We start from the raw sequence: 23245 nt of genomic DNA on the forward strand, positions 1-23245 counted from the left end.
TTTATCCACATCACCTTGGATACCTGAAAGTGACATGATGTTGTCGTGCTGGTTTGTCTTCATTGCTCTCCTTAATGGACTGGACCTACTTTGCGACATCCAGAATTGAGTCACACTGATGGAGAAATCTAGAAATGGCTTGCCAGGGGTGTTTCCTCGGTCAGCCAGTCATAACCACTGTGGGTTTTAGTAATGTTGGTACAAGGACCCCTCTACCTATGCAAAAGGAATTCCTCTCCCTCTCCTCTCCCCAGTGTCCTTTGAATTGAGCCAATTGTACAGGCAAAAGTCCTTCTGCTAATGGGACAAGATTGCTGGATGCAACCCAGTTGCTTGTTGCTTCTCAATAGAGTGGTCACTACTCCTGTAGAGAACTCTGGGCTAGCAAGGAAGACTTGCCCATCAGTCTTCCAGTGAAAGCAGTCTTAAGTCAAGGGCCAAAATGCTAAAGGAAAATAGAGTCCAAGGATTGCTTAGAATACAAAACCGTTCATCTGCTCAACTCAGCAGCATGATTAGCTCTGGCTAAAACTCTTCCTACATCTTGGGCTGCATCTGTTGACCATCCTTTATTTTCTGTAGGTGAGGAGATTGTTGAAGAAGCAGATAGTGAAGATCATGTCGATATCCCCAGACTCGCAGGGTGCCCTTGACCTCCCTGAAGCAGAATCTGCCGCAGCGGGTGACCAACCATCTGAAGAACCTAAAGCTGGCTTAAAATGTGAACTAGAGGACTCTGCCCATGATGCTGTAAGCTTACAAGAAGTAAAGGAAGAACACCTTGATGGAACGGGAAAAGGCGTCCCTTGCGAAGCAGCTGGGCTGCAGTTGCAACCACCATTTGTTCTGAAACGGAATGATGGCTCCTCAGACTACAAGCTCCAGTCAATAGAACAGGATGCTGACGATGAAGCAGCAGATGACACAGACGACACCAGCTCTGTGACCTCTTCTGCCAGCTCCACAGCCTCTTCCCAAAGCGGCAGTGGCACAGGGCGCAAGAAGAGTATCCCACTCTCCATCAAAAACCTCAAGAGGAAGCATAAGAAGAAGAAAACCAAGGTTTCCCGCGAGTTTAAGCCAGGAGACAGGTAAGGCTGCCCTTAAACATGCCATTAAATCCTGCCAGTTCTGAGTTTTCACAGTCAAATGTGAGTGTGTATTTAAAATGCCCATGGCACAAGGATTTGTGCAACCTCATTAGGCTGGGTTTTTAGTTTGACGGCCTGTGTAGAACGTTCACCTTGGTCATGTTTCAAGAGAAATGTAAAGAGCAAACTGCAATGACTCCATGGATGCCCAATATGAGGCAAGTGTGTGAACTCAGGCCACACAGATCTCTGTAGAATGAATAAAATTAAAGGCACCAGTCTGACTGCCTTTTCCCATTCTCTAGGACCAAGTAACCCAAAACCCCAGTTTCTACTGCAGCCTTATAAACACCTGCCTTCCGATATATGTGGGAATTAAAAAAACACTTTAGGAAAGAGTAGAATTTTATCCAGTCTTAATTTTATTGAGTAGAATTTTATCCAATTTTAACTGTTTCTGCTGTGCTTGGTGTAGAGGCCAACTGGGAAGTCCAGCAGTGCCACAGCCCATCCACCACCAGCTCCTCCAGCTTCTTCATCCAAACCTTTGCCAACATGGTGGCAAAGGTGGCCAGTGAGGGGAGCAAGCGGGTGGGTAGTCAAGTCCACCAGACAGGAGAGAGAAAGAGGCCACAATAAACATGCTAAAGGGGGCTCAGGAGGATCCCGGGGGCCTGAATGAGCTTGCAGCTGGTGACTCTGAGCTCTGCCTCGGTCTCAGCATCCGGGCCGCTGCCAATGGAAGGCATGAAGCGGAGGGCGCCAGCTAGCAGGGGTGGAGGATGAGATGTGGGGGTGGGGCGAGGGGGCTCTGCTCCAGATCCCTGCACCTCAGAAATGGAGTCAAGGAGGGCAGAGCAATGAAGAAAGGTAGCACTTACTCTTTATGCAGGACACTAGTCTCTACACATACACTCCACACTCCTATGTCTCCTCCATCAAGGGAAGGAAGAAGCATTATCCCCGTTGGTTGGCGCATTCCATCCAGGCAAACACAGTCAAGGGCCAGTACTGGATGTGGCTGGAGAGGGGAGATAGAGAGGCCTGTGAAGAGTCCCAAGGAAGGGCAAATAGAGAGGCTTGGGGGACTACATTTAAACCATCGGCCTAGGGTTATCCACTCCTGCTTTAAGAAGTACAATGGTACCTCGGGTTACAGACCCTTCAGGCTACAGATACTTCAGGTTACAGACTCCGCTAACCCAGAAATAGTACCTCAGGTTAATAACTTTGCTTCAGGATGACAACAGAAATCACGTGGCGGCAGCGGGAGGCCCTATTAGCTAAAGTGGTACCTCAGGTTAAGAACAGTTTCAGGTTAAGAACGGACCTCCAGAACGAATTAAGTTCTTAACCCGAGGTACCACTGTACTGTATATGAGCTGCAATATCATGCCCATTCATCTGTAAGATGTCAGTCCAACCTCTTTTACCACCATTAAAAAGAGGGGGAAATTAAGCTGTGAGGCAATAGGCATGCATCACCATTTTAAGTTTACAAGTGACTACAAGGTGGTTTAAAATCAAGTACGTACAGTACTGACAGCTAGGTTATCTGTTAGTCACTACCCATTGCTTCCAGCCAATTAGATAAAATTGCAAGTTCATCTTGAGTCATGTCCTTCAAGCCTAAAATATATATATATAAGCTTTTTTAGAAATTAATGGTACCCAGAATGTTTTCAGCAGCAGCTGGCCAAGATCATTCTTGAGACATTTTGGGCCACTTGTTCTTCCCAGTTCGATAGAACAATGGATGGTGCTTGATGAGAACAGAAGCTGCTGAAGCACATAGTTGAAAGGAGCTAGTTTCATCTGATGTGATTGCTATTGGTGCGATCAGAAGGCCCCATTTTGTCTGACTCCCCTTGCTGTAGGAGGCGTCTTCTGTAATTCGCTGCCTTTTTTGGTCACAGGGTTGCTGTGGAAGTGGTGACCACGATGACTTCAGCTGATGTGATGTGGCAGGATGGCACAGTGGAGAAAACCATTCGTTCCAATGAGCTGTTTCCTGTCCATCACTTGGACAACAACGAGTTTTGCCCTGGGGATTTTGTGGTGGACAAAAGAGGTAATTGGTGTGATGTGCATTGTTTTCACCTTTACAATTGTGTTTTGAGTCTGGATCTTTAGACTGCCAATAACATTGAATGTAATAACACCAGCATTGTTCACTTTTAGCATTTTTCCTGAGAATCTTATTTTGTTGATGAACTTTGACCCTCACAATTGTTAAAGTAATAAATTGGATAATGTGGCACCCCTTTGTATTCAAGCAGTAGTGAAAGGTGTTTTTGCCTAGTCACCATATTGTAAATTGATCTATCCTGGTGTTTTTTAAAAAACCATACAGGTAGTCCTCCTCTTGAGATGCCAAGTACCTCAGATACAATATGGCAACTGTGCCTATTATATTTGGCAGATAGAATTTCTCCAAAGAGAGAATAAGCCACTCTTCAGTTTGTGTCTAAAAACCCGTCTCCATACAGTGTTTTAATTAGTGGACCGTAGATGAAAGGAAAAGGGGCTGTATTCATTTAAATAGGATTAGCACTGGTGCAGTGTGAGTTCCCCCCTCTCCTTCCCTATGTGTGCCCCATGCTGTCCCCAAATCTGCTCCAGAGAGTTGGGGGAACCCTCAGACCAGATTTAGTGGGTGCACAGGGGGAGCAGAGGGAAACAATCCACTTAATTCTATGTTGAATATGACCTGAGGAGCGCAAATAAGTGTTTGAATATTCTTTCTGCTTATCTATTAAGAGACTTCCAGTCCATAACAGGCTCCCACGAGAGGTGGTGGACTCTCCTTCCTTTGGAGGCTTTTAAGCAGAGGTTGGGTAGCCATCTGCCATGGATCCTCTAGTTCAGGGGTGGCCAACTCTCAAGAGACTGCGATCTACTCACAGAGTTAAAAACTGGCAGTGATCTACTCCATTTTTGAGGGTTCAGGTCAAGTTGTTGAGCTTTTTTAGGGAGGAGGAAAGAAATCACCGTTTTTTTGGGGGGGTGCAGGGCTAAAATGTTGAGCTTCTTTAGGGGAGCCAAAGTTATAAGTTATTGAGCTTCTTTGGGGGGAGCCAGTGATCTACCACGCACATCCAGTGATCTACCGGTAGATCACGATCTACCTGTTGGACATGCCTGATCTAGTTGAGATTCTTGCGTTGCAGGCTGTTGGACTGTATGACCCTGGGGTGCCTTCCAGTTCTGCAAAGCTATGATTCTAATCCTTGTGGAATATTAGTCCTTTTCCCACTGTTGTTTGCCTAAGCCTCTAGAAAAAGAGGATTTGACACTTCAGTATGCTGCTCTCTCTTACTGGAGTCTTCTTTTTTCAATCCTAAATAGCACAGGGTTCTCAGGATCCTGGGATGTATGGAGTGGTGCAGTCAGGTGACCATGTTGGCCGCACCTGTGTGGTGAAATGGTTCAAGTTGAGGCCTAGTGGAGATGATGTTGAGGTAAGAAGCAAAGGTCCTTGTCTTTTGTGCCCTTATTATGTTTATGTGGACTTTTATTCATTATACACTTCAGTATACTGGAAAAGCTGTATTTAAAAGTGATAGATACTGCGCTGACTTTTTTTCTTTCCAATCTTTCCCCCAATAAACCCTAATGCAGATTTTATCTTTCTTTCCATGCCAGATCAAAATTAGGTGTCAGAACTTAAGTAAAAAATAGTGTGTGTGTGTTTTTCATACTCTCAGATCCTCTTACTGGATCCTCCTTTATGTTAAATGTTGACTTGGGCGGATTGATTTATTCTCATCCTCTGTTTTGGTGCCATGTGGGGGAGAACAGGAGCCCCGAATGAGTGTATTGTAGAAGGTTATAGCTTGGTGCAGATGGACAGGACTGTACAGTCCTCCTTTCACGTGACTCTACCACTTTGGAAATGCACGTGGAGGTTTCTTGTTATGAATTTTCCACCACAGTGTGGTAAAAGTTGTGAGTGCCTACCTGTTTTAGTCAACTCTTCAGAGCTCTTTTAAAAATTATATATGCATGAAGCCTTGTACCAGATATTTCAACGCAGCAGCAGCGTTGAGCAGAATGAGTTCCAGGATGTTGTTCTTGGAAGCATGTAGGAATTGGAAAATCTGAACGAGGATTGGTCTTAAACATGGTGTGTGTTCTTCGCCAGCTGATTGGGGAGGAAGAAGATGTCAGTGTGTATGACATCGCTGATCACCCAGACTTCCGCTTCCGCACTACTGATTTTGTGATCCGCATTGGCAATGCTGAGGATGGTGCTTCAGTTGGTGAAAATGAGGTAGGTCTTGCATGTCCTTGGGGCCTAATACTGCGGGAGGGGAAAATGCAGTTGCCAGATTCCTCTGTGCCTTGGTTTGGACTGAAAAGAGATAGGCCATCTTGTCCTGCTTAGTGTTCCTAATAGACATGCATCCTTGCACACTTTCTAGAAGAAGGGAGGCTCTTTTCTTTCGGCACATACATAGAAATGAGGTCCTCCCCTTGTAGCAGATGCAATAGCTAACCAGAACGTAACAATGAGGTCATTGGAATCTTTCGGCTACAGAAGCATAAAGCTTACATAATTTGAGTGGAGAGATGATACATGCATGAATTAATAGCCTAAAAGGCCATCATGCCTCTTCCTAATTGCCTTCTTCAGTAATGAAGCTGTGCAGAGAAATCTGCAGACCTGAAACTTCTAAACAGCTTATGAACAACGACATATCACTTACTCGGCTTCGGGTACAATTTTAATTGGGCTTTTTAAAGTCTCGTCTCCGGCATCATATTGAACATTGCTGAGCAAGTGACAGAGACAGCCTATTGTGAACATGTTCAGCATATATACAAGGCCAGGTTCAGCGTGGATCATCTCTGTGAGGAAACCACATAAAGACGCCATCTGCCGAGAGGGAAAAGGTTTGAAAGGCTCAAACGCCAGTTCCTCAATCCACCGCAAGATGGCAGCCCTGTCGAATACTTCAAAAATGGATTCTTCAGAGAGACTGGAGATGAGTAGCGCTGAGGTCGTTTTGATGTACAGTTCACTGTCTTTGAGGTGGATTTGTTTTGGAAATATCCTGCACCGGACATCCCCCTCCGTAAAATTGCAGCAGCAGCAAGAATCATTACAATTTCTCTTGGCTTACTCTGTTGATATCCTCCTCTTGCTTATGCACCCCACTCACTTGAAGAAAGTAGTTGCTAACTGCTGGTATTCTAGAAGGTCGAGTTAAGCTGGCTCTAAGGCTTGTTGTGTTTGTTTCCTTAGCCCTCTGTGGGTCAGGTGGCCCGTGTGGATTTCAGCAGCAAAGTGGAAGTTGTGTGGGCTGATAACTCCAGGACAATCGTTCTGCCACAGGTAAGCTGCCTCTACTTGATGGAGCTCTTGTTCATTGGGTCCCATGCCTTTATAGCAAGGAGGGGGCATTTTGTCTGAAACTGGGAATGCTTGTTGTTTCTTTTTCATCAGCTCTTAAATTTGCTTTGAATTTGTTGAAACTTGGAAATGGATTGCTCTAAGTCAGGGGTCACCAAGTCAGTGACTGTGGGCACCATGGTGCCCATGAACATTTTTACTTGTGCTCCTGGGCTGATGCCCAAGACTCTGAACTATCATTAAAAGAAAGCTATGGAGCAAAACCTTCCAAGCAATTCCTGTGACATGAGAGTGAGTATGGTGTGGCCACTTTGTATATTTTTCCTGATACAGTGGTGCCTCGCAAGACGAAATTAATTCGTTCCGCGGGTTTTGTCGTCTTGCGATTTTTTTCGTCATGCGAAGCATGGTGTCGGGAAAGTTTTGGAAAAGCTTCAAAAATCACCAAAGTCTTTAAAAACCTCAAAAAAGGCTACCACACCGCGTTCTATGAGTTGCTCCTCGAAATCAAGTCGCAACTGTATTAACGGTGTTAAGAAAAAGGAAACAAACTTGCAAGACGTTTCCGTCTTGCGAAGCAAGCCCATAGGGAAAATCGTCTTGCGAAGCAACTCAAAAAACCAAAAACCCTTTCATCTTGCGAGTTTTTTGTCTTGCGAGGCATTCGTCTTGCGAGGTACCACTGTACTGAGGATCATTTCTTGTTGCTATTAGACAGTGGCAGGATCTATATTTGTGTGTGTAAAATCGATATTGTGTGATCTCACAATCAGGAAGAGCAAGACATAGCTGATTTCCCATGTTAAGCATAAGCTTGTCAGGAGTGGCTTTCTTTCTAATTTTGGGTTAAACCATGCAGCTTGTGGCAGCCATTTCGTGTTATGCCACCCCCAACCGCCCCAAAAGCAGCTAATTTGTGACTGGAGCCCTCTGCACACTCAGAGAATTAAAAATGTGCCCCTGGTCCTAAAAGGTTGGCGATTTCTGCTCTGGATGCAATCTGTTGATGAAACCCACTTGTGGCACTACTGATGTCTCTTTATTCTGCAGTCTAAACTTGCTGCTTCCGTTTTCCTTCTCTGCAAAGGCCAGGATCCTTTGAATGCCTTTGAAGGGAAATTTTATACACATGGAGTTTTGCTAGTAGCTCCTGCCTGCAATCTGCAGTTCCCCCTTTGTCCTTGTTGTTGTTTAGTCGTGTCCAACTCTTCGTGACCCCATGGACCAGAGCACACCAGGCACTCCTGTCTTCCACTGCCTCTCGCAGTTTGGTCAAACTCATGCTGGTAGCTTCGAGAACACTGTCCAACCATCTCGTCCTCTGTCGTCCCCTTCTCCTTGTGCCCTCCATCTTTCCCAACATCGGGGTCTTTTCCAGGGAGTCTTCTCTTCTCATGAGGTGGCCAAAGTATTGGAGCCTCCGCTTCACGATCTGTCCTTCCAGTGAGCACTCAGGGCTGATTTCCTTAAGAATGGATGCGTTTGATCTTCTTTCAGTCCATGGGACTCTCAAGAGTCTCCTCCAGCACCATAATTCAAAAGCATCAATTCTTCGGCGATCAGCCTTCTTTATGATCCAGGTCTCCTTTGTCCTTAGCCCATCCTTTTCTTGCTCACGCATCTCTGACATACACCTCACACGTTTTCAGAAGGTCGATGAAGACTTCTTTTGTTTCAGTGGGGCTTTGCATATTGAGGCCTGTAGATTAACAAGTTATTTGGAACTTTAGGTTGCAGCAGCGGGAACTGCTAGATGGAGTTTTGGGTTTTCTGATGCTGCTGACTTGTACTCTCTCTGCTGGCTTTTAACTTAAGTCAGGGAAGAGGAGCATGTGGCCATCCAAATGGTGATGGACCACAGCTCCCATTGCCCCTGATGATGAGTGGTCATGCTGGCTGCGCCTGATGGGATTTGGAGTTCACCAACATCTGGAGATGCTCCCACTCCCGATTTTAAGTGGATCCAATGAATTGCAAGCAGAGTTCCACTCATGCCGTAGGGCTTCCCCGCTCTCACCTTCCTGGGTGTGCAGACCCTTTTGTGTCCTTCCAGAAGCAACCTGCAGCTTTGCAGGAGCTGTTTGGATGGTTCACAAAGGGCTATTTGGATAAGCCATCATTTTCATTTTCTCCTATGATTAGCTGCTTTGAGGGCTCTGTGGAGCCACCCTGATGGGATGGAAGGTATAAAATAAAACCTCAGCTATGGCATCTGTGCCACTGATTCCCATGAAGGCAATCGCTGAATTAAAGTAGGTGTAGCATGCATGTAGCCCTCTCAACGCTTGCATAGAGAGCAATATGAAGTTCAGGTAGGCACATTTCTCCAAAATAAACCCCAAAGGAGAAACCCATTGCTCTAGTTCAATAGCTTTCTAATTTTTCATATTTACATGCATGTCAAGGGCATTACACAGTTGAAGCAGGGTCCTGGTTAGGACCGTTGGCCTACACTGTCACACACTGTAGGGTGCATTCAGTTCATGCCCTTTTCCGATAGCTATGTTATAAACACTTGTACACAGCGGATCTCATTGACAGAACTCCTGGTGAGCTTTCAAGGAAGCCCAGGATTCATGGAAAAGCACTCTCCACATGCATGAATGATTGTAAAACAATACCCTTAGTTGAATTAGAGAAAGGGAGGAGGAGCAGATGAAATAGAATGGTTTGGGAATAAGCTTATGGGGCAGGCAACATGGCAACTTTCAGGTGCTGTTAGACTCCATCTCCCATCAGTCTCAGCCAGCATGACCAGTGGCCCAGGATTATAGGAGTTTGAGTCCAACAGTTATCTGGAGGGCACACTGTTGACTACCCCAAGGGTTTCACTAGCTCGAGCATCTGCAGTGCAGCAGCCATGCTCCCTGCCCCCATTTCCAGTTTTCCTGCTTCTAGAACACTGATGATCAGAGTGTGTGTAACATCCTTGCATAAGCTGGTGTTTCTAGGTGAAAAAGATCCGCTGGGAGAGGCATTACAGCTAAATTTGTCCCAAAGCAACGTTAGAGGAGACCGCAGTACTGAAAGCTTTTTAGCTCATGCCTGGTCTCTTCATTTCCAGATAGCTGCTGCGTCTCTGCTATAGCCAGCACCCGCAGTGGTTTGCTTTTGCCTCAGAAGCCTGTTCATGTGCATAAATGCTTGGCATTCGAGGCTTTCTTTTTCTGAACCAGCAGTTCTCCTTTAATTGCAGCAGAATGGTCCAGTGCCTGAGCTATGGAAGTGGGATACAAAGCCCTCTGCTGTCTCCCTTTCCACTCCTGTCACATGTGATCAGATCACAGGTCTGGCGTACACTTCCACAAAGGACAACTGTCTCCGTACAATTCCGCACCCAACCTATAATAAAAGTTTATACCGTTTTAAAAAACCTGTTAATTTGATTTGTGGTTGTAGATTAAGGTCTACAGCAAACAGAGGTTCCCCGGGAAACTACTACTTCTGCAGCTACCAATGCTTATATATATATATATATATATATATATATATTCCCTCCATCATGGCAGGGATCTGTGAAAAGGTGTACCAAAGCCCATACGCGGAAGGGTATCTGTACATCTCATGCAACCTCCAAGACATCTTTGTTAAATCCCCCTGCAGTTTGAGCAGAAAGAAAATTGGGCTGGGTGGTGGAGGACAAGAGGGCCGTATTCTGAAAAGTCACATCCCTAATATACACAACAGAGATCAGAAGGGGCACACCTTGGAAACAGAGCGCTGTGGAGTGCAGCAGCTTGAGAATTATTCGGATCATAAGAACAACTCCTTGTAGGAGGAAAGCGATAGGCATTTCCGTGTAGTTCACAGGTTGTCACTTTGAAAGTGGAGGGTTCAGTCCTGTTCCGACAAAAACATCAAGCAGCTTATCAAAAACGGCAAGGGAGAAATGTGATAAATGGCAGCATGGAATAAATAGACTTGTTAAGAGGAGTTCAGTATCCTGGGATCTTCCGTCTAGCAGAGTTAATGCCTGCTGCTCTCTAGTCTGCTGCAGATCTTCAAGCTCACTGTAGCCTTTTTATAAACTGTTCCAGTTAACCCAGGGTGCCCTACTTTTTGAGGGTAAAGTGCTGATTCAGAATCCTGTAGATGGATATTGCATAAGATCTGCAGTCGAGGCATGTAGAATCCACCTGAAAGTCAGTCCAGTGGGAGTTTGCCTAGTGATGGGCAAATCTGTCCATTTTGTTTTTTCTTAGTTACTCATTCTTTCAATCTCAGATTCAGTTCTCCTCATTTCCACATCAGTATGCGTGCAACTTTTTTGAAGTCCGCATGAAAACTGTACATGTTTTTGCCTAATATATGAGGGAGGTTTCCACAGAGCACTAAATAGATTGTTCCATCAATTTCTCCTCTCTTCCCCCTGAGCGCTTCTCTGGGGATTCTCCCAACTTCCCCATAGAGCCGAATTGTGGGAAGGGGAAGCCCCATTGCAGTGGCAGAAATCCTTGCTCATGCTTCTGGTTAGTTGAATCTGGTGCTGCGTTTTGGGGTGCAGCTTTCCCTTATAATATAAAGCATTTTTGCACATTATTTTCACTAATTTAAGTATTTTGCACACACTTTCCCTAATATATACTTTGTCCTCTTTTTATTGGACAAGTGCATCACAACATTCAGAAAGTGTAGGATAGCTGTGCTTTGGCTCGTTATTTTAGGAGGTGAGCATCAGGTAGACTTGCATTAAAATGCAAACCAAACTAATTTCTCCCCCAGCGTCTGCTTCCAATGTGTCCTTAGAGTGAAGAAAGGCTTCTGTAGCTCATCCCCTTTTACTGGTGGGATGACAACCCTTTTCTTAATTAATAGATCTCTCTCTCTCTCTCTCCCTCCCTCTCTGGCTTCTAGCATTTGTATAACATAGAATCCGAGATGGATGAAGAAACAGACCTTGATTCCATAGATGGCAGCACGAGTGGCGCTTCCTCAGATGAGTGGGAAGATGAGAGTGACAGCTGGGAGACGGACAACGGCCTCATGGAAGATGACCACTCCAAAGCAGAGGAAGCTGAGCCCGAGGAGCCACCTGTGGAAGAGGTGAAAAAGGTAGAGGAGCAAGTTCAAGGCGCTGTGGCAATGGCAGTGGCCGACTTGGCAGCTGATAAATCCGGCAAGGAAGGGACCCCAAAGAGCTTCCGGGAGTTGAAGGAGGCCATCAAGATCTTGGAGAGCCTGAAGAACATGACCGTTGAGCAGCTGTTGACGGGCTACCCGACTTCTCCGACGGTCGAACCCGAGAAGCCCACCCGCGAGAAGAAGTTCCTGGACGATATCAAGAAGCTGCAGGAGAATCTGAAGAAGACCCTGGACAACGTAGCGATTGTGGAAGAAGAAAAGATGGAGGCCATGGCAGAGGCAGAAAAGAAGGAAGAGAGAGAGGCGCAGACGCAGACCCCGGTGACGTCAGAGTGGCCTAGCGAGACTCCTGTGCTTTGCCAGCAGAATGGAGGCAAGCCTGGCGTTACATTCACCAGTGCCAAGGGGGAAGTCTTCTCTGTACTGGAGTGTGCCCCAGGTGAGTGGCAGGCAACCGTGTTTCAGGGAAGGCAGTGCTGGACAATAAAGCAGCAGCATCCCTCTTTCATTCTATAGAAGCCTGTATTTAAAGGTGGGATAAAGGTAAACTTTGCAGAATTTGTGTCTGTACTTCAGCATGTGCCTCAACTTGCATTCAGTCTCTTGCACTTAATGGCCTGTTGCAAATAAACAACAGCACTTTCAAAACACATTGCATTTTGTTACTGTACTTAGAAGCCATTTCATCCCATTGTTTGGCAGCTACAACAACAACGATTTATTTATACCCCGCCCATCTGGCTGGGTTTCCCCAGCCACTCTGGGCAGCTCCCAACAGAATATGAAAAACATGATAAAACATCAGATCTAAACATGGTTGCCTTCAGGTGTCTTCTAAAAGTCAGATAGTTGTTTATTTCCTTGACATCTGATGGGAGGGCGTTCTACAGGGCAGGTGCCACTGAGAAGGCCCTCTGCCTGGTTCCCTGTAACTTCACTTCTGGCAGTGAGGGAACCGCCAGAAGGTCCTTGGCACTGTAGGTGTTTGTAGACTGTTACACTGCAATTACCTGCATTTTACAAATATGCATTGTATTTTATCATTGCTGTTTTTCATGAATAATTATATATTGAGTAAAATTTAGTTTAGTAAAAGTCAGGTAGTCCTGACTTTTTACATTGTATCTTGGTGTGATAACTGGCCATGGATTATTATTCTTTATCTCTGAGAGGTTTTTTTCATGGCTGAGCTTTTTATTTGGCCTGGGAGGAAAGGTGTGATGGAAACACCTGCTAGCTTTTTTGACCACGAATAGAAGGGTAGAATATAAGAGCTATATCTTTCTCCTTCACCAACTAGCATAATATTTTAAGCAATTTCTGACCAGTATTAGGCAAAAGCAGCATAATCTCCTTAAGGATAATTGCATGGTTGTGTGGGGTAGGGGGTTCTTTTAACCCACTGTCTTGGTTTTTTCATTGTCCCATTAGATAGCCATGCCTTCAAGAAAATGGAATTCCAGCCTCCAGAAGCCAAGAAGTTTTTCAGCACAGTGAGGAAAGAAATGGCCCTGCTAGCAACCTCGTTGCCAGATGGTATCATGGTCAAAACCTTTGAAGACAGAATGGTAAGTTCACACAACCCAGTGTGTATTTGACACTCCACCAAGAGTGTTTTGGTACTCCTCGTCCTTGTTAGAGCTGTAACCATTGAAACACAAGCCAGGATCCAAAAAAATGACTCCATCGTCTAAGATGCGTCCTAGTTGAAGGAACCATATCGTTCATTTGTGAAGACTTTGACCAGCCTTCAGGCAGATAGAAAAGGGTTTCATTTTCCTCCTGCAGCCATCTATCACTAGCATCTCTGCTTCTGACTTCCTCAGTTTATACAGCAGTTGTTAATAATCCCATTATTGTGTTCTGTGTGTTCATCTCACACTTTTGCATAGAGTACAATGTAGAAACTTTGCATTCATTCAAACATAACTGAATGCCATAAAAAAGAATAAAGAGCAGAAAAATGACAATATATTCCAGAAAACTTCCTTAAGCACCCACAAAATGATTGAAATAGCCACCGTAAGTAGTGAGATGGGTTATCTATCACACCAAAAGAAATCTGACATTCTCTTTGGCCACAGCAATAGCAAATAAATCTTTCAGTGTTGCATTCTGTTACACCAGCAAGTAAATTAACTGTTTTGCTGACCTGACAGGAACTAAATTCTAGGAGCTGGGTTAAGTTAAGTACTTTTGCTCTGATATTTTCATAAATGGAACAAGTGGGGGAGCAGGGGGTGAAGTTCAACAGCTTTACCAACACAGTGCTGTTATCTGGCATGCAGCCCATGTAATGTAATGTAGCTATTTTCCTAGTTAACACTACAGAGGCTCCTCAGAAGTTGAAGTTGATTTTTCTTCATGGAATTATGCTTTGGCTTGTGCTCTCTTCACAGGATCTCTTTTCGGCACTCGTCAAAGGGCCTACGCGCACACCATATGAGGATGGCCTCTTTTTATTTGACATCCAGCTTCCCAACATCTACCCGGCTGTCCCCCCTCTTTTCCGTTACCTCTCCCAGTGTAGTGGGAGACTGAACCCCAACTTGTATGACAATGGAAAAGTCTGCGTAAGCCTTTTGGGGACCTGGATAGGCAAGGTAATACAACTTCAAACTATTTCCGTATTGATGTTGGTCTGGCTCCTCCAAGTACCATTGTATAAATTGCCTCAGATTGCTCTTCTTCTTCTTCTTCTTCTTCTTCTTCTTCTTCTTCTTCCTCTTCCTCTTCCTCTTCCTCTTCCTCTTCCTCTCCTTCATTTTTTCCTCTCAAAAGACAAGGTTAGGGTGTTGTGCTAGCAGTTTGAAGATACTACTCTAAACTACAGTTCGCTGCCCATGCACATATCTCAGAAGTATATATGCACCCCTTAACTGTAGCTTGCGAGTGTTAAACCATTGCTTTAGTTAATGGGCTCCATAGCTTTTTGCTGGAAGGGCTTCCATTCTCCCAGCTGGTCACAGCCACGGCTCAGAGAAGTGCTCCTAAGTTTATGAAGGAAGCGGAACAGCACATAGCAAAATGACACAAGAAGCTTTCGTCAGAAAAGGCTTCCTTTCTTCACGACACACTTCGGAGCTCTTTCCCAGCTGAACTTACTATTAAAAGCTATAGTGATATATAAGTGGAACCTCACTACTGAAATCTGTTGGGGCTCAAAACACAATCACTCCACCAGATCTTATATACGTTGTCGTGACAGCGCCGTCTCTTGGCTTTGTCCAGTTCTGCAGCTGCCTTGGCCGTCATTTGGCTTGCAACGTGCAACTCACGTAGCAGCCCTGTTCTTCAGTGCAGTGATCTCTGGGCTAGTGGAGCAGTGTAGTCTCTGGCCACCAGGACCCAGCAATGCTACAGGCAGCCCTTACCACATAACTTAGGAGGTGATGCTCTGCCATGTGTGGCGTCACCACAGTGCTGAGCATCAGCACAGGTCCTGGAAGCTGCCTCTAACATAATGCAGATGTTGCACCCATAATTACATAGAATGCCCAGCCCATCCACATGATATTGAACTCATTGTTCTCATGTAAAGCTTTAAAATAAAGAACATTAAATACATTGGCTTACTTTTTTGTTTGTCTATTCCAGGGCACAGAGAGGTGGACTAGTAAATCCAGCCTTCTACAAGTACTCATCTCAATCCAAGGTAAATTCCAGTGTTGGAGCAGGGGAGAAAGGTGGGCGCCGAAGAGTACCCTTCAGCAAGGGAATATGAGAAAATAGGTAGAATAACCTATTTCTTCCGCAGCTAGCTGACTTTGTAGGCTAATTTCATTACTCTATAATTGTGGATGCCTATACGCATTTACTTTCTATTTCATGTCCTGAAAGAAAAACCACCACCTAGACAGCTGCCAGCTCACAGAAGGAGCTGCAAGTAACTACTTGAGCTTGGCTGGCCGTTAAAAGCCAATAAGCAACCAAGCCAGCCCACGCAGTCTTTATTTTTGCATAGGTGGATTTTGCATCACTGTTGCTCTCTGCAGGTGTGCATTCCGCAGTCTACTTGCTCCAAGGGAAGGGCCACAGTTGCATATGATTCAGCACCCAACCTGGCATGTCCAGAGGCAGGTTGGAGCGCCTACACGAGTAGCTTTGTGTGTAGGATGTACATTTCAGGGGACAATGGGCCTCATGCAGGTAGAAGACGTCAAGAAGTGCATTCTTCTCATGAGAAATTGTTGGGTGATTTGTCCCCTAATATAATTTAACATAATTGGTGTGCCTGGACCATTATCTCAAGAAGCTAGGAAGACTTTCAGTTAGAACAGTTTGTCTACTGCCAGTAATTAAGGCATCCAAGCCCAATAGAGGTGTTTTTTTCTTAAAAGAAAACTTTCCAAAAGTGCTGTCACCCTGTGGAATTGTGCTTTAGTTTTCATCAAAACTTTGCATGGTGGAGGTTTCAGCTTCATTACATAATGAGCCTAGTAATTCTGGGTTAGAATTCTGAAATGGGTGTTAAAACCACCTTAAATTTGGAGTAATTGTTGGGCTTCAGAGCCTGAATAAATAAGGTTTTAGTTTGGTTGTTTTCAAAACTGAGATTACTCCCACCCATCCCTTAAGTTCTAAATAGTGCTTCCAGCCCTGTTTAGGGAAGCTTTTAATGTTTGATGTATCACAGTATTTTAATATTCTTTTGGAAGCCGCCCAGAGTGGCTGGGGAGGCCCAGCCAGATGGGCGGGGTATAAATTATTATTATTATTATTATTATTATTATTATTATTATTATTATTTTATTTTATTTTATTTTATTTTATTTTATTTTATTTTATTTATTTATTTATTTATTTATTTATTTATTTATTTATTTATTCCTGGTACATTTACCGTATTTTTTGCACCATAACACTCACTTTTTTCCTCCTAGAAAGTAAGGGGAAATGTCGGTGCGTGTTATGGAGGGAATGCCTACGGCTGGTGGTGAGGATCTGCTGCAGTCGTGAGCAGAGGATCCATGGTTCCCCTTCCTTCCCTCCTCTGTGGCTCGCTTTGAAACAGCAAAGCGGAGAAGAGCCGCTGAGTGGGGAGGAGAGAGGGACAGAGAGCCTGCTTCTTTAAAGGAGCAAAGCAGGAGAGGAGAGGAGCCGCTTACACGAGTGTCAGCGGCTCCTGTCCGGTTGGTTCCTTTAAAGCAAGCAGGCTCTCTGTCCCTCTCTCCTCCCCACTCAGCTCGCTACATAGCAGCAAAGTTTTTCAGCTTGCTAAGCCAGGGATGAGCGGGGAAGAAGGAGAAAAGCAGAGCCTGCTTGCTTTAAAGGAGCAAAGTGGGCGAGGAGAGGAGCCTTCTCCCCTTCTCCCCCTCTTCTTCATTATTAGCAGCATCCTTCTCCACCCACCCCACGCGTGCTTCTTCTCCCCTTCTCCCCCTCTTCTGCATTATTAGCAGCATCCTTCTCCACCCACCCCACGCGTGCTTCTTCTCCCCTTAAACCCCTCTTCTGCATTATTAGCAGCATCCTTCTCCACCCACCCCACGTGTGCTCCTTGTCCCTTGAGTGCTTTTCCTTCCCTCCCCACTTAAAACGTGGTTACAAAGCACGAATCCACATGGATCCTCAGGATTTTTGCACTGGGTCACCCCAAATTCACCTTCAGATCACATAGCATGTCCATGGCTACATCTTGCACCAAAAAAATCACGCACCCACTGTTGCCTGGGGCCGCAGTGGTGCAAAAACGTGGTTACAAAGCATGGATCCACATGGATCCTCAGGATTTTTGCATTGGGCTACTCCAAACTCACTGTCAGATCACATGTCTGTGGCCACAGCATGAACCACAAAACTCATACATCTACTGTTTCGTTTAGAATATTTTTTTCTTGTTTTCCTCCTCTAAAAACTATGTACGTGTTATGGTCGGGCGCATGTTTATAGAGCGAAAAATACGGTAATTCCTTCCTTTTTTTCCCTTTCCAGCCATGTCCCATAGTTTGCTCTAAGGCAGCCGTGTGCATTTCCGACATCGTTGCAACCTTCTAAATTCTTTATTCTCCCTGCTCCCTCTTCTTCCTCCCCTTCCATTTTCTCACATCAGGGCTTATCCTAGTCAACGAGCCTTATTACAATGAGGCTGGCTTTGACAGTGACCGCGGTTTGCAAGAGGGCTACGAAAACAGCCGCTGCTACAATGAGATGGCTCTGATCCGGGTCGTTCAGTCGATGATGCAGCTGCTGCGCAAGCCGGTGGAAGTCTTTGAGCAGGAGATCTTCGAGCACTTCTGCTGCAACGGTTGGCGCCTGGTCCACCGCATCGAGTCCTGGGTGGAGACCAACGAGCTGGTGGAAAGGAGTCATGACCACCTCAGCCTGGGAGAGCCTTCCTTTGTGCATTCAGCCTGCGGTGTTTTGGCAGAGAGCCCTCTAGATGGCATGGGGCCTCTGGGAGAGCTAGAGTTAGGGGCTGCCGCTGCCGCCGCCACAGTTAGCCAGTTGCCTGACGGCAAGGAGGAGCTGGAAGACTCTGGTTGCGCAATGTCGACGCTTGCTGCCAGCGACGCCCATCAATATTCGGACTCGGAGAGCATGGGCCAGGCCAGGGCAACGCACTTTGCCAGAGACCCAACGGAGGAGGGTAAAGCTGCCCAAGACTCTGCTGCTCAGCCTAGTGTGAAACCAAAGAAAAGGAGAAAGAGCTACAGGAGCTTTCTTCCGGAGAGGAGCGGCTACCCCGACATCGGCTTCCCCCTCTTCCCACTGTCCAAGGGGTTCATAAAGAGCATCCGCGGAGTCTTGCAGCAGTACCGGGCTGCCTTAGTAGAGGCCAACATCCCAGAGTGGACAGAAGACAAATGAAACATCCGGTTAGGGGCAGACAGACGCACAGAAAAGGAGGGGAAGCCAGGAGGAAGCAGCTAGCAACCGTTGTTAACAATAAATAGACTCTCAGTGCACTCATTCCTCCTCGGCTTGGTTTGTTATAGAGAAAGCAGAAGCTTCCATAACTCATTTTAGGCTCTCTCTCTTTCCCCCCTCCCACATTCCAGGTGCCCAGGATGGTTGAGCAACTCTGCACAGCGACACACACATGCACACCCCCACACCATGCTCCTGTTTCCAGGTTGATCCTGAGAGAATAGGAGCTGTGACCTTTCCATGCCGGATCTTGTGCGAAGCTGGCGTTGGATCTTCTCAACTCCTATTGGTGCAAAGGCACTCCCTCTTCCCTGGGTGATCCTCTTGGGTGCTATGGGTGATCTTGATGGTCGAGAAGGCTTTTGATTTAAGCCTGGGGAGAGCCTTGTTTTTATATCTTGTGAGGAAGATGCAGTGCTGTGGTTTTATATCTTGTGAGGAAGGTGCAGTGCTCCTCTCTACCTTCAGACATAATGTCACTAAAGCCGGTCAGTTAGAAAGCCCTGAATAGCCCACATTTTCAGCTCTGTGCCAGTCCTGAGCGCTTTCGTGATTTGGTTCGCTGCTGTGAGCTGAGGAGATAAATACCCCGGAAATTGGTGTAGGCTTGGACTTTTGCTTCAAGAGAGCCACAAAGTGGTGGATATCAGGCGTTTGTTTTTGCTTGACTGTATGGGCCACTTTGAGACAGAAGTGCTAGGTGAGCTGTCCTTGATGTGGTCCACACTCAGCACCTCCTCTCTGGCTTTCTGAGGATTACCTGCTGTCTTATTTAAAATGTACAATTTCTTCTGAACAGCATATCTCTTTCCACTTTGCCTTGAGAGGGGAATAGTGCATATAGCGTAGCCTGCTACTCTCCTGGATACATGAACACTCTGCTACCAACTCAACTCTGTACACCGAGGTACCTCAGGATGGCGCTGGAACAATTGCATGGTGCAGCCCACATTTTCCGATTTCGCCTTTCACTTAGGTGTTTGCAAAGTGGCAGCTCTGTCTGACATTGTATCTCTATGGACTTATAGCAACAAGCCTCCATGCTAATATAGACAATGGGTTTCCCTAGTCCAGCATCCTTAAGTTAAAATTGCAGCCTTTATTGTAAGTCACTGTTATTTCCTATCCCCTGATCCTAGGCTGATCCTAGGTGGTGTGCAACCACCACCGCCACCTCCCTGCCGGCTGTGGTACAGATCATGACTGGCGATACATTCATATTTTTGCATCCTAGATGAGGTTACATTCTGTTCCTTGTTCAGCGTACCCACATCTGCACGGCGTCACAATCACCCTTGTATTTCCCTTCCTCTGATCATGACCTGGGTGCCCCTCTTTCACCTTCCCACTTGAATAATCTAGTTCTGAACAGGGTGACACGAATCTTGTGTTTACTCGGATATTAGTTAGTTGTTCTAGTGTTGCAGATTAAGATTTGAGAGGTAGCGGTTCTCCAGTTGGGAGGCTGCAGGATGCAATCTTTTGTGGCCATGCTGGTAAAAGAGCAGCAAAAGAAATTAAGTTGACATTAGTACCCTTTGAGGACAGGGACAAGAAAGGATTTCTCCTTTTTTCTTTTTTGCTTGCATTGCCAGACACTCTGTTAATTGTGTGAAAGGGCAGACAGTGGGGGGGATCTGTCTGTGTTTCTATGTGTCATCACATTCCTCATGCAGATGTGGTTGCGGCACCTCTTCTCCCCAAGAGACAGAGGAATGGGCCACGTATTTTATTATGATGACACACTAACGAAAACAAGCAAGCTTTCCCAATCCCCCAATCACCTAGCTGCCCACCCTGTTTTGAGAAGTGGCTACTCTTCCATTTTGAGTAGGGGAGCAAGGTGGGAGGAGCCACAGAAGAGGAGGCAAATGGTGCTATGGACTGCAGAGAGCTGAGCTTCAAGGGGACTCCCTTTTTCCAGAGTGCAACTGAGAGCTGTATCTTGGGAAGATCTTGCTTACTCTTTCCTCCTCGGGATCTGCTGCCATCTTTTGCATCCATCAAGCACTGTCCCTTATCCTTGCTGTCGGGCCCCACCAGAGGCATGCACAGAAGTTTACACTTTCTTTTTCTATAAGCTTTTGAATAATGTGAAGCTCTAGGTTATGCAGTTGCTGGTGAGCACACACCGTGCAGCTATAACCTCTTTTTGGTGTATGTACGTAATAAAAGAGTGAAGAGAAATTTCCAAGAGGCAAATGCTTAAAACACCCCAAGAAGCCAAAGCATGAGGCACATTGTTAGTCTTGAGATGGGCTACATGATTGTGATGTATAAATTTAAAATCTTATCTGTTTAAGTGCTGGGAGGGAGGGGAAAGAAATATTACAAAAAAAGAAAAAAGAATTTCTAGCCTTTCTGTACAGTATTTAAAACTGATGGAGCTGTCATATTGGGGCAATGCTTAGAGGTGTGTTACTTTTGCAGCTGTGAATGCTTGGTTGCTTACAATATATGTATAAAGTATTGTGTGATTAATCTTTTTTTACTTGCAAACTTTGTTTGGCTAACTAAGATGTAGTAATAAAGGAGAGAAAGTGGCTTGCCATTACGTTCTGCCGCTGTGAATAGGTTTGGTTGTGCTTGCTGTGTCTCTGTCCATCTGGCGAGATTTGTATATAACTCGAATTCTCATTCGCAACTAAGAGGGATGTAGGCATTCCTGAAGAGGCTGGGAAAGGAGGAAGCTTCTTTGCCAGTCCATCTATTATATGTCATCTAGGGAAGGGGGAACCAGTCCTGTAGCTTGTGAGTCACTCTCTACCTGTGTCTCCCACTGGCAAAGTTTCCCTGGAATCCTTCCCTTTGAGACCTTTTAAGCATATCTGGTGTCCAATTCTTGCTTGTCCTATTGAGGTATGTGTTTCAGTGTTACGTTACTTGATTATTTTTGAGGAAGCCCTCAAAATCATGTGTTTTGACTCAGGCAGTGTCTGTACTCACTGCATTCTGTGAGTCTTGGTGTTACTTTGCACACTAATGACACATCCACCTATGCACTCATGTAGCTGGAAGTGTGTTCTACCAGCAACTCTCAGCGGTGGGCTTTACCAAGGAAAACATGAAAATCGTTCTCAATATCTGTGTGTACGTACATTTAAGTATGGTGACAATGACTTAGTCTGACCTTCTCATAGGTCTCCTTTCTGAAAACCCAGGCACACACCTCAGTTCTTCAACCATAGCAACTGGAATCTTAAGTTGCCCAGTTGGTGAGAGGAATGTCAGGACACAGCAAGTCCTGTGCACATGTAAATCCTAATGTCCAACTCTCAGTATTCCATGTTGTGTCCTCGCTCAGCCTCCCTGGCCCACACCGGAGCAGAAAGTAAAATGTTATTTGGGAAGGTCATCAAATGTAAACAGCATTATTAAATATCAGTTGACTAAAAATCTGTGGTGGTACTCGCTGACCCTAGCAGCAGTGATTCATGACCATGTAAAACTAATATCTGGAAGGGTTTTCTTTCTTTCTTTACACATTTTCTGATCATCTAGTTTCTGTTCTCTTCCAGGAATACGAGTCAGGAGGCAGACAGTGCAATCAAGGTATAGAGGAGCATTCAAACCACATGACTCCTGTGGTTATACAGGTCAGACACAAACATATGAATTTGTTATCTGGGGTGAAAGAACTAGACGTTCCAGAAAAAATATGTAAGCCAGTTCCTTTGCTCCAGTAAACATGCCACTCAGCACTGTGCTATGCATCATGTTTACTTTTTTCCATGTAAATTGAACTAGCTAGTCATCATTCATTGCTTTCAAATAAGAACTGCTGCAGTCTTAACTGATTGGGGTTTTTTAAATAAAAAAATGCCAGTTTGACTGTGGTTTTTCAAGGGTTTTTATATAAAAGATACGGGTAAGAAAGATTGTCTCTTCTTCCCCACCTTTCAATATGTTTCATCACAATCTCCATCCTTCAGTCCACTGAAGATTAGTTCCGCTGTTGTGCAGTGTGATAAGACTGCAAACCCCAACCCACCCATCCCCATGTACGCTCTGCAATCTGATCACCCTTTTTTCTTTGTAGAGGCAGAGTGTATGAGTGGAGACTGCACATACCGCTATACATCTGGCCTCTGCATAACCTTTTATGCTCCGTGTCCCCTGGGATTCTGTGCTATCTTGTGCACCAGCCTGGCTTCAAGGCAATGTATATCCAATATATGTTGCAGAGGCCTCCAGACCCCGGGCCCCATCAACATAAGGGCAGAATCTCCAGCAGTTTTAATATAAGGCAGGGTGGGAGACCCTTTGCTGAAAAATCCAGGCATTCAGACTGGTTTGTTAAAATGTTGAGGTCCATTTGTGGCTATTGTCACAAGGACCATACACTGGCTTCAGTTATAACAAACCTTTTTAAGAGCTAGTATATGCGCTACAGCATACAGCTTTATCTATAAAATATTGGCTTAATGTCTCTATTGCAGTGGTACCTTGGTTTAAGAACAGCTTAATTTATGAACAACTTGGATTAAGAACACTGCAAACCTGGAAGTAGGTGTTTTGGTTTGTGAACTTTGCCTTGGAAGCAGAACATGTTTCGCTTCCTGTTGTGTGTTGTTCCATTTGTAAATTGAGTCCCCCGCTGCTATGAGAAAGCACACATTGGTTTAAGAACGCTTTGGTTTAAGAACGGACTTCCGGAATGGATTAAGTTCGTAAACCAAGGTACCACTGTACAATCAAAGCTAATTGTAGGATAAAAACAATAAACATGGTAATGTACTAATGTAAACACATTCTGCATAAACTCAAATGTGATTTCATAGCATCATAGAGCTCAAAGGGATCTCAAAGGCTGTGTGGGCCAACTTCCTGCTACTACAGCATCCAG

The 23245-nt window shown here is 45.2% G+C and overlaps 1 protein-coding gene across 2 annotated transcripts in view; it reads left to right on the top strand.

Moving 5' to 3' along the window:
• Nucleotides 1-18437, top strand: part of UBE2O (ubiquitin conjugating enzyme E2 O) — a 63705-nt gene extending 45268 nt beyond the window's left edge. For both annotated transcript variants that reach the window (XM_081185349.1, XM_081185350.1), the window contains 10 exons: nucleotides 583-1091; nucleotides 3008-3162; nucleotides 4440-4552; nucleotides 5236-5364; nucleotides 6340-6429; nucleotides 11302-11968; nucleotides 12961-13097; nucleotides 13929-14132; nucleotides 15127-15184; nucleotides 17582-18437. In XM_081185349.1, coding sequence (XP_081041475.1) covers nucleotides 583-1091; nucleotides 3008-3162; nucleotides 4440-4552; nucleotides 5236-5364; nucleotides 6340-6429; nucleotides 11302-11968; nucleotides 12961-13097; nucleotides 13929-14132; nucleotides 15127-15184; nucleotides 17582-18339 — 2820 coding nt within the window. In that variant the 3' untranslated portion in view covers nucleotides 18340-18437. The remainder of the gene's footprint in view (nucleotides 1-582; nucleotides 1092-3007; nucleotides 3163-4439; nucleotides 4553-5235; nucleotides 5365-6339; nucleotides 6430-11301; nucleotides 11969-12960; nucleotides 13098-13928; nucleotides 14133-15126; nucleotides 15185-17581) is intronic.
• The last annotated feature ends 4808 nt before the right edge of the window (nucleotides 18438-23245 follow it).

This window comes from Podarcis bocagei, assembly GCF_964188305.1.
Source record: "Podarcis bocagei genome assembly, chromosome: 2".
NCBI lineage: Eukaryota > Metazoa > Chordata > Lepidosauria > Squamata > Lacertidae > Podarcis > Podarcis bocagei.